Here is a 12247-nt window from a genome sequence, read left to right on the forward strand (position 1 = left end):
ATTTTAGAATCATGTTTAGAATGATTCAAGCTACTTAAATCTAACCTCAAATTTTTTTTGAAATATTTGAAATTAAAAAATATTTTTATAATTATTTAAATAATAAAAAATATTATCAAATAAAAAATATGTAAAAATAATGTTATATTTTAGTTAATTAAAAAATATTATTTGAAGCATATAACATATTTTTTTTGAATTTATAAGTTTTAAAATTATTATTGAAATTTTTTTGAATTTATATATAATTTTTTTAATAATCATTAAACTACCATGTTTTATTATACTTGCAGATATTTGAAAGAAAAAAATTCAAAGCATGACGTTCATTGACTTTAATTAATTATATATTTTTTAATATATATTTATTCATAAAAAAATTATTAAAAAATAAATTAAAAAAATAAAAAATCAGTGTTTTTTTGAAATTGAGAATGATGTTTGGAATGATTCAAGCAATTGAAATATTTGAATCTAACCTAGAGTTTTTTGAAATTTTTGAAATTAAAAATATTTTTATAATTATTTAAATAATAAAAAATATATAAAATTAGTGTTATATTGCAGTTAATTCAAAAATATTATTTGAAGCATATAACATATTTTTTTGAATTTTTGAATTTTAGTTTATATATAATATTTTTTTAATAATTATTAAACTGTAATGTTTTGTTATACTTACAAAAATGAGTAAGAAGAAAGATTCAGAGTGTGACATTGGTTGAGATTATGGCGAGATACTCTCGGCTCGACATCATTGGAGATGCAAATGGTGTAACACAGTTTAAGAGAGGAGTGATTAGGTTGAAGCAGCACCTGATTGGTGGTTATCTTGATGTGTCCATGTGTCGGAAATATCTACAAGAGATCCGACAGTTGATGAAAAAGTACTTTGCTGATTCGAAAGCAGTGAAGAAAAGGGCAAAGTAGAAAAGGCTGGAAGTGGACTGTTGAGCTGCAGAGCCACCTTATCACTCTAGAGAGTCAGAGGAGGCTTCTGCTCCAGATGATGAGGCACAAATTGAGGCTGCCTTTCAGGTGAGCTTGGCTGATCAGTACCGACAGGAGATGGTCCGGTATAGAGAGCGATTTGGACCATCATGGTGTGAATTGGGGTCTGAATCAGCGATCGATGGGGGAGAATTCGAGTTCAGAAGGACTACCTCAGTCAGAGAGCCCGGTGTAGAGGGAGCAGACACAGCATGTCATTTTTGTTGGGAGCTTTTGGCAGTAGGAGGAGATCCTGTAGAGATATTCTAGTAGGAGCCACCATCCATGATTTGGATCCACATGCTTTGTCCAGCAAGGATTCAAAGCAGCAGAGGATTGACACTATGGTGAAAAAAGATAAGAAGAATATGTGGTGAGCTATTGGATCATGGTTTCATTTCAGTCATATTCTAGCAAATGCAGCAGCCAATCCTTACTATCGATCTGCTATTTCAGTCATAGAGACTGTCGGTCAGGGTGTAGATCCGTCAGGACCTAAGGACATCTATGGTCAGCTTTTTGACAGTAACAAGGAGGATCTGAAGAGAGATTGCTTCTTACAAGAATAAATGGTCTACATACGGACTGACAGTGATGTGTGATGGTTGGACCGATCCTACTAGACGGAGCATCATTAATTTTTTGACATACTGTGATAGAAAAATATTTTTTCACAAATCAATTGATGCTTCAGATAAGATGCACGATGCCACATATATCCTTGGTCTGATGGAGAAGATTGATTCAGTGGGTGAGCAGTATGTCGTGCACGTGGTCATAGATAATGGACCACAATATAAGGCTATCGGAGAGTAGCTGATGGAGCAGCGATCGCAGGTATACTGGACCCTATGTGCTGCATATTGCGTTGATCTTATTGATGGATATTGAGAAGATTCGTAGGGTGCAGTAGGTAGCGGAGATTGTCCAGACTATTACTAGATTCATCTACAATCACATATGGGTTCTTTCATTGATGCGGACATATACTAGGAGATCTTAAGATCCAGTATCACACAATTTGCTACTAACTACATGGCACTTGATAGTCTTCTTCGGAAGAAAGTAGCATTACGTCAGATGTTTGTCAATACCGAGTGGCAGGAGAGCAGATATGCGAGGGCCGGCACTGATGAAAGTTATATGGAGAATTTGATGACGAGTCAGTCATTCTGATAGCGGACTGAGAAGGTAGTGAAGGCTATTAAGTCATTATATGAGGTGCTTCGCGCTGTGGATAGTGAAAGATATCCTTAGATGGGCTTCTTATATTACATGATGGAGAGGGCAAAGAAACAGATCAGTGAGAATGATCCGAAGCATTCTCAAGAATTTATTAACATCATTGAGTGACGTTGAGACTATCAGATGGGTAGAGATTTGCATCTAGCCGGTAAGCACGAATTCAAGAATATTTTAAAATATTTTTTTTATGCTTGTAAAAATATACTTAATCAGTTATGGAATTTATCTGCAGCTTATTATTTGAATTTGAGATTCTAGTATACCATTTTTGGGATAGATATGGACAACGAGCTTCTTGCTGCTCTTCGTAATGTGATATATAAGATGGTGTCTGATCCAGAAATCGTATCGTTGTGTCTGCAAGAGGTATACTAGTTTAAAACAGATGTGATTATTCAATTGAATTCGATCTGTACTCAATGATATATTTATAAATTTAATAAATATATTTTTTACAGACGAAATAGTTTAGAGAGGGATCAGACAGCTTTGGAGTCCCATCAGCTGTCGTAAGCAAAAAGCAGATGAATCCAGGTAAATTACATATCAATAATGAGCAGCATAGATATGTAATTTTACTTAATAATATCATAAAATTTGATATGTAATTTTGCTTTTGCAGCTGAATGGTGGATTCATTTTAGAATGTCCGCAGAACATTTGAGAGGTGTGGCTGTTCGTATTCTTTCTCAGATGGTTTCTGCTAGTGGCTGTGAGCGCAATTAATCGACTTTCGTCCTTATCCACAGCAAACAGAGAAATTGTCTACCATAAAAATACCTTAATAATTTTGTATATATTCACTACAATCTGAGGTTGAGGCTAAAATACATTCAGGAGGAAGTACAACTGAAGTACTCTGATCTGACACTAGATGATTATGCTGACAAGGATGACGATTTGATCATCGGATGGCTTACAGGTCAGCAGCAGGAGCCAAAGCTTGATGAGCCGGGGTCCCCTCCACGACCAGCCAGTGTGGTAGCTAGGGAGATCAGGGTGGATCCAGGGCAATGGACAGAAAGAAATATTCCACATAAGGTTCCAGTTGATCAGTCACAACCTGAGGGGACACAGGGGACTCATTCATCACATGACTCGATGTCCGATATATCTTCGTAAAGGTTCGAGCGACAGATGTATAGACGAGGTCGGCAGTTAGAAAGAAGACATCCATCCTCTCAATCACAGGAAATTCAGTCACAGAGGGACACAAGAGAGAGAAAAGAAAAGACAGTTGCACGTGCATCACTCTTGAGAGTACTGGAGCTATTTGGCTCAGATTTGGATATCAGAAAGAGTGATGATGATACTGGTAGTAGTCATAGATCTGATGATCATGGAGGAACTGGAGGACAGGAGACCACTATTTATGAGACAGCCACAGGGTGATATTCGATTCACCGATGAGTTTCAGTTTACACATACCACACAAGATGGAACTATGGTGGATGAGTAGGTAGAGACCGTGGGGAGTCGATTTTATATAGATGACGGACTCCTAGAGGTCGTCCAGCACATGATGCAGCTGCAGACGATCTTGCACGTGGAGTAGGATCTATGGATGTATCTGGATCATCCTCGCATTACGGATCCTATTATCCGTAGCCACCTTATGATCCATATGGATATGGTGCATCCGAGGCATCGTCTTTTAGTGGTTACTATCTTATGCAGTCTGGAGTATCTTACGGATCAAATTTTGTTATCGGCATATTCGGATGGGCTCCAGAGCCATACCATCATCCGAAGGATACTTCTCAGAGACAGAATTTGAGTGAGAGATCTGAGATGTCTTACAATTCAGAGAGGATATCTTATGGGATGAATATTCAAGAGTACAGTGCATCTTGGTTAGAGAGTTGAACTGATGTTCTTCCAGATTATGCTAATGATCCAGATATCTACGAGCGTCACAGACACTCGACGAGAAATTAGATGTAGAGCAGATCTTGAGGTTAGTATATCATTCTTTGTGCTTTATACTTTAAAAATTTAGATACATTTTAATGCACATTTATATATTTTTTTTAAATTTTAGGATGATATAGTTGTAATATAATGTAAATAAATATATATTTGAAATTTTGGATCAAGAGTCTCTGTACCGCAATCGAACTCAAAAATTGAATCCAAATATGGCAATAATATGCAATATAATATAATTTTAGGATTGTATTTATGAATTAATAACTTGAACATCCAAAAAAAAATGAAACAAAAAATTTATACTGGTACCGACCGGTATGCCGAAGCGTACCGTATGTTGGTACAGTATGATACCGATACCATACCGTATCGGTCCACCACCGGTATGAGGTCCGGTACTAGTATAGCGGACCTTGCTATTAAGGGTATTTCAGTCATTTAAATTAGAAACTGTTAATTTCTTAGTGGCATTAGATAGTGTGGGTGCATATGCAAGAAAAAAAAAAAGATGTACATGCAAAATAAGTGTTTTATAGGATATACATGCAAATATCGGTTTTGGAAGGATATTCATGCTAATTATAATATTTAGTAGGGTATGTACGCAAAAAACCCTAAAATGTTTAGGGTATGTTCGCAAAAAACCCTAAAATGTTTAATATTAGTGATGCTTCTCTTTTTTGCAGTATTTGATATGAAAATGTTTCTCTTTTTTCTTTTGGAATTTTATACAGGTTTTTCCTATAATATCTTGATATTTAGAGAACTTCTCTTATTTTTCAGCAAAATGTGAAGTGCATTTGGTTGACAGATTGAAAAGCATGGATAAATGGCAAAGGTGTAGATTTTTCTGTACAATTTCTCAAGGAAATTCCTTTCAGAAAAACCACATATTTTTTGGAATAATTTTTCCTACCTTGCACAAAATTTTTCTTGTTGAATTTAATGGTATTTAATATTGACTAATCATGATATAAATAGTGTAAAGTTCTGCATTATCCATGCTATTAATGGTAGTAATCATTCTCCATGGGTTAACATCATGGAGTCATCTGTGTCTTTGGGCTCTTATCTATTTTTTGGTCAAGTATTTTGCATTCTGTCCTCAATTTTAGACTCAGTCAAAATAGCAGGCCAACTGCATGGGATGGACCTAGCTAGGTCAGCTAGTCAATGGACTGGATGGGGCCTCACAAATATAATTTTAAGTCAGAATACATAAGTTTAAAATTATCTGACAACTAATAAATATAATTTTAAGTCAGAATACATAAGTTTAAATTTATCTATCAACCAGTAATTTCAGAATTTTCATATAGAAGCCAAAACATAATTTAGGTTTAACATGGTACCTAATTTCCAAATAAGAATAAGTCAAAACTGTTGAAACAATCGTAGATTTCAAAAATTAAAGCAACTTTAGAACTCCAGCTGATTGTGAAGTCCCAAATTTAGGAGAAACCCTCAGTTTCAAAATTAAGTCAGAGGCTTAAAAACTTTAAAACAATGGAGAAGCTTCAAATTGATGTGAAATTTAAAACACACCCAAAGGAAACCTACAATATTTATGTTTTTCCATATGAAACTGTTCAAACCTTCAAATGCTGAGAGGCTTGGTCAGAGATTTTTGTGTGAGGGTTTCTTATGTTCAGCTTTTTGAACACAACTTTGAGCTTCAGTCACCAGTTTTGCTCTGCAATGTCTCCATGTTGCTGTCAGTATGTTTCTTCCTCTAATAATGATCACTTATACCCTATGTGTTTTACATCTTGATGATCATCTAATAGAATTCATATTGGAGCATGTGGAGTCAATTTCAAATCACATTGCCTGCTTCAAGTGAGATGTGTGAGATGATTCAGATAAAATAAAAGCAGAGTTTGTATATGATGGAACGTATGCATGACTTCTTGAATGTGTTCGCCTATTACTTGAGAGCTTTTTCACTGATACTGCCTTTAGTTCCTCTTATTATGGGAATATCTAGATGAGATGTGTAGGCTCAAGATATATTTCTCATCTCATGTAAATGAACATAAATTTTTGATGGTCATAGAGTTTGGAGAAGCTGGAGGAAGCAGATAATTTCTCTGGAAGTAGTGGGGTTGAATTGTTAATGAGAACCCTGCAATCTTTGACTACTGTAAGGTCACAAATCGTGAAAGGTCTTGAAAGTGGTCTTAGAAATGATGCTCCTGATGCTGCTATAGCAATGCGTCAAAAGGTATGGTTTGCAAACATTTGATAATAGATATTTATTTATTTTTTTATTTTAAACTGTTGTTCTACAGCATGGTATTCAAACTTTACTGTTTTGTAGTGGCGTCTATGCGAAATTGGCCTAGAGGATTACTCATTTGTTCTTTTGAGCAGGTATTTATTTTGATTTTTAGTTTTTCTTCACTTCTCTTTTTACTTGAACACTTGCATAGGAGGAGCGCTTCTCCAAGGATATACACATAAATAGTGACCAAGATTGGTTAGATGAAGTAATTTATTAGTGATGGGATAACCTTATAATTTTTCTTGTTTTACATTTATTCCTTTAGTGAGTCATTTTGTATGAACAATTTGAGATGCATACCATATTTGTAGAGATTGGGTGCATACTTGTTTGATTACATGTTATTCTGTACCTTCATATTCTGTTATTACTTATGGTGGTGTATTGGTGTTAATATGATGAAGCTTATTTGTGGGACTTAGCCAATAACTTGATGTTTTTGGCAGTGAATTAAATAAACTTTCCATCACCTATATTCTTTGTTTAAGATGATCAATTAGTACAAAAATTAATATTATGCACTATGGCATATATATCTTCATTATATTGTCTTCACATTGTCTCTCTTTTGCTTTTCCTCATTACTGGTTTATAAATCCTTTATATTCTCTCAATGCCCTTGTTGTTGCAAGGCTCTGGTTGAAGCTAATGTGGCCGAGGATGGAGGATAATCTGGGCATCGGGACGCTAATAGGGACTTGCAAGAGAAGTCCACACATGCTGGGGGTTCTCCGACAGGGGATTCTCTGATGCTTAAGTCAGTCAAAGCTTGAGAACAATAGAAGAGAGATAAAGGGCATTTTCTGTCTGGAGTAAAGCTTACCTCGAGGGTCCTCAAGTTACTTCTTTATATAGAGGAGTCGTAGGCCGTTAGGCTTGGCCACGATGTATCAAGCCATTAGGATAGGAAATTTGTCCGCTAACCGACAAATCAGAGGTCGTGAGTTGTGGGTAGTGGCCATGTTTTGATAGCTTGTTAGGAGATTCTAATTGATTGCCCACGTGGCTAAATAGGTTGATGGCTCGAGGTTAGCACGCAACCAAGGCCTTAGCTCAGATGTGTCAACATTGGTGTCGGTCGTGGGACTTCATCCTGTATGGTCAGTAAGATTTTGACCTTGAGGTGGTAGGCGCCCGAGTCAAGGGTCGAACGAAAGTTAAGGGGATCATTTCATCCTGACTCTCCATGATGGTCTTGATGTGTAGGAGTTGGTGTGGTGCTTCCAAGCCTTGAAAAGTCACAAGAGGAGTCAAAGTGTTGGCTCCAGGAGACTAGGACAGATTTGGGTCTTAAGACTAGGATTGGAGTGGTCCTAGGATGGAGGCTGTATGTAGCCCTCCACGGGCTTGAGTTCAGGTATTCAAGACTTCGAAAAGCTTGGTTGGGGCTCTAGATACCTGGAAACACAAGTTGGAGCAAAGAACCAGAGCCAGGGCTGAAGACTGTAGAAGAAAAGCAGTTTCAGGGTACTGGGTCGACTCAGTCTGAGATTGGGTCGACCAAGTCTCAGAGATGTCAGACAGAAGACAGCATCTCCAAAAATCTGGCACGGCATGCAAGTGAGTTGACTCAATCTCAGTCTGAGTCGATCTAGTCCCAGGTTACTCGACTCAGTCTCAGACGGGTCGGCTCAGTTGCACGGACAGAGTTACATGGGATTTTTGCGTGGGTCTAGGATCAGATTTGATCCTAGAGATCTTAAGGCCTGGTTTGATAGGTCTTAAGGGGGTTAACTCAGGGTTTGTATTGGGATTAAGTCCATTGGATTAGAGCATATGAGACATGGGTGTACATGTGCTCGATGAGTACTTTCATGTATGGGTTAGCTAGGGGAGTTTTTGATTAGGCCTATTGGCTATGTATATATATACATAACTTGTATTAGGGTTTGAATACAATGGAATGCAATTGATCTTTTCTCCCTCTCTTTCTGGTTCCAACACCAAAAACCCTAGCATCTCCTAATGTCTCCATCGTTTGCTTCCGCATTTCTTCTTCGATTTCTGGATTAACACCCAGGTCCACGCAAGACGATCCTCATCTAGTGCGGGAGTTGTATCGGAGGTTCAACAATTTGATATCAAAGCAGGTAGCAGGCGGTGTAGCAGGTTGGGCGTGGAGGAAGAAGCAGATTAGGTTTTCAGTAAAAGGATCAGCAGAGGTTCAGATCTAAAGGTTTCTTCGGGTTTTGTGAGGAAGGAAGAGATTTGGGGCTGCTGTCCACCCTTCTTAGTCAGGTATTTTTTTCAAATCTACATCTTGTGTTGTTTTGATTCAGTTTGACCATGGATAGCAGTGGGATAAAGGTGGGATTTGAGAAGTTTGATGGAAAGGGGAGTCTCACTATGTGGAAGGTTAGGGTGGAGGATCTGTTGGTTCAAATGGGGTTAGATTCGACCTTGGAGGATGGGCCGGAGGAGATGAATGACAAGCAGTGGATGTCTTTGGAGAAAAGGGCATGTGCCATGATTAGGGCTTGTCTGATGGATGAGGTTTTGTATGACATGTTGGAAGAGAGAACACCCAGGGGTTTGTGGTCGAGGTTACACCAGTTATACATGGACAAAAATATGTACAACAAGTTGATGCTGAAGAAGCAATTATATAGCCTTCGGATGCAGGAGGGTGAGGATGTTGCGGGGTATATTCAGTGGTTTGATTGGATGAGCATGGATTTGCTTAACATTGGGGTGGAGCTCGAAGAGGAGGATAAGAGCCTGTTGTTGCTATGTTTGCTATTCGGGAGCTTCGATCTGTTGGTGACGATGCTGCTGTATGGTAAGGAGACATTGGTGTATGAGGAGATCGTTTCAGTGCTCAGGTCCAACGAGCAGCGGGAACGAATGACGAAGGGGGAGGTCTTCCAGGAGGGTCTAGTAGTTTCAGAGGCCCAAGAAGGGAAGAAGGGTGAACAGGTGCAGGTGGGGCGGAGATAGTCCCAGAAGGGCAGCAAGGAGGCTAGGAAGTGCTTCAAGTGTGGTGAATTCATGGACATGCCATCGGTTTTTAATCAGAAAAGATAGAGATTCGATATGTGAGTGTGGAGTAATATGGGTTTCTACTACCTTGAGCCTTAAAAGACTTCCAATACTAGGCTGTCATTGCTAGAAGGTAAAATGACAAGACAAATTATATTGCAGTAATTTAAGAAGAACAAGACATGAAAACTTGTTGAAAGATAAAATGCCACTATTATCAAAGAAAATATGAGTTTTTGGTTTCTATTGTGTCGAAGGGGAGAGCCCAAACTATTAGTGCAATTTGATATTTATCAATGATTTCTGTTAATAGCTAGGATAGGTGTCGCTCTTGATTTTTGAGTTTTGTCCATGTTGTTTGGGGCACATGGGCTTTATTATTGTGCGTAGTAGTTACCATTTCTTCCATTTAAGGAATGCTAGGGGCGCATATCGAGCAAAACTAGGGGCGGAGCGGCATGGTTGCTCCCCTCAGTTTGAGAAACTGGTGGAGGGGAAGAGGGGGAAGGAAAAGAGGAAGAGAGAGAGGGAAGGAAAGGGAGAGGGAGGGAGGGAGAGAGAGGGGGAGGGAGCGGAGATAAAGAGAGGCCAAGAGAAGAGACAGGGGGCTTTCAAGCCCCCATCTCTTTCAGTGCATGAGCATAGGGGCGAAGCCCTTGTTTCGAAATGAAATAGGGGCTCTAGGCCCTTAATTTTTTGAAAGTTTTTTAAAGTGAAGTCAGTGCCTAGTTTTGGTTTGAAATAGGAGCTTCACCCCTATTCTTGCGTGCTGGAGGAGATGGGGGATTGAAAGCCCCCCTCTCTCACCTCTCCCAGCCTCTTTCTCCCTACCTCTCTCTTCCTCTTTTCCTCTCCCTTCCTCTCCCTTTCCTTCCCTCTCTCTCTTTTTTTTCTCTTTCCTTCTCTACTGCCCTCCCTCCGCCTCCCTTCACCTCTCTCTCCCCTTGCGTCTCCCCACCTCTCTCTTGCTTCCTTCTCCCTTTTCCTCCCCTCTCTCTCCTCTTTTCTTCTCCCTCTCTCCCTCCCTCACTGGCTCTGCTGTGTTGGTGGGCCAGGAAGGGAATGCATGTGTACCATATTGTATTGTACCATTAGGCAATTGGTATGGGTTTTGGTATTGGTATATCAAACCTTGCTTCTACTACAACTATATTTTGGATAGTGCTCCTATTCTTTCCACATTCTGGATAGTGGTAACTGCTGGCCAGTCACTCTGTTTATTCTAAGTGCCTTATCTTATGTTGATAGCTCTTACCTCGATCTATATGTGATAGTTTTCTTGGGGATTGGCCCACTTCCTAGTACTCAATTGCCCCCTGACAATTTCCTTAGGGATAATCCTATCTTGGTATTTATTCCACACCTTTGCACTCAGTGTGCATCCTGGTCCTCAGGTCTGCTCCTTGCTACTTGATCTACACCTGGATACTCTACTTTGCACCTTGGTACTTGGTCTGTACTTTGATACATGGTCTACACCTTGGTACTTCATGTGCACCTTGGCACTCTATATAAGATTGACATTGTTCTAGAACCTCTTACCGCCTAGCCTGTTCAAAAAGAAAAAAAGTGAAACAGGGGCGAAAACTTGTTTCGAACTGGAGGAGGGTGGAGGCCCTTCTCCAGCCTTAGTCGCCCTTAGCCCCCATCGGTGCTGGCTCGTTGGCCATTGGAGAGGTCGTGGAGGCATTACCGTCCATCCGGAGGTCTCTGAGGGTCTTCGATGACCTGGTAAGCATCTCTCCCTCTCTGCTTCCCTCTTTCCGCCCTTACCGAGCTCGGCAAGGGCTTGGATGGCCCTTAGTTGCCGTCGGAGGCCCTCTCTTCCTCTCCCTCTCCTCTCCCCTCTCTCTTCCTCTCTTTCTTCCCCCTCTCTCCGAGATGGCGGCTATGCTGTTTTGTATGCCGGAACTGGATCGGTATCTTGTCGGTACTGTTTGGCACGACGTGAACTGTCCGGTTCAGAATGGTTCGACGAATGCTGAGGTCAAATATCTTTGGTAGTAATTGTAGGTTTCAAGATACAAAATGTCATAAAAATTGTAATTGGCTGTAGCAAGGTCTGGTGTATCGGTATCGGTGCCCGTACCGGCATCGAGCTGGTACGATATGATATCGATATCATACCATACCGATACGGTATGCTCTGACGTATCGGTTCGATATCAGTATAATTTTTTTTTTGTTTTGTTTATTTTTTTGGATCTCCAAGTTATTAATTTATAATTATAATCTCAAAATTACATTATATTGCATATTATTGACATATTTGGGTTCAATTTTTGAGTTCGATAGCGGTACAAAAAATTTTGATTCAAAATTTTAAATATATATTTATTTATATTATATTATAATTTTATCATCCTAAAATTAAAAAAAAATATATAAATGTGCATTAAAATGTATCTAAACTTTTAAAATACAAAGCACAAAAATGATATACTAACCTCAAGATCTGCTTCGTGTTTAATATCTCGTCGAGTGTCCGTGACGCTCGTAGATATCTAGGTCATTGGCATAGTCTGGAGGAACATCAGTCCATCCCTCTAATCAAGAAGTACTGTACTCTTGAATATTCATCCCATAAGGCATCCTCTCTGGATTGTAAGACATCTCTGATCTCTCACTCAAATTTTGGCTCTGAGAAGTATCCTCGGGATGATGGTATGACTGTGGAGGAGCCCATCCAAATATGTCGGTAGCAAAATCTGATCCGTAAGATGCTCCAGACTGCATAAGGTAGTAAGCACTAGAAGATGGTGCCTCGGATGTATCATATCCATATGGATCATAAGATGGCTGCGGGTAATAGGATCCATA

The 12247-nt window shown here is 39.2% G+C and overlaps 1 protein-coding gene across 10 annotated transcripts in view; it reads left to right on the top strand.

The window, feature by feature from the left end:
- Positions 1-12247, top strand: part of LOC105034176 (phosphoglucan, water dikinase, chloroplastic) — a 146089-nt gene that overhangs the window by 58142 nt on the left and 75700 nt on the right. For all 10 annotated transcript variants that reach the window (XM_073243502.1, XM_073243509.1, XM_073243510.1 and 7 more), the window contains 2 exons: positions 6221-6388; positions 6485-6537. In XM_073243502.1, coding sequence (XP_073099603.1) covers positions 6221-6388; positions 6485-6537 — 221 coding nt within the window. The remainder of the gene's footprint in view (positions 1-6220; positions 6389-6484; positions 6538-12247) is intronic.

Source organism: Elaeis guineensis, chromosome 9, assembly GCF_000442705.2.
Source record: "Elaeis guineensis isolate ETL-2024a chromosome 9, EG11, whole genome shotgun sequence".
NCBI lineage: Eukaryota > Viridiplantae > Streptophyta > Magnoliopsida > Arecales > Arecaceae > Elaeis > Elaeis guineensis.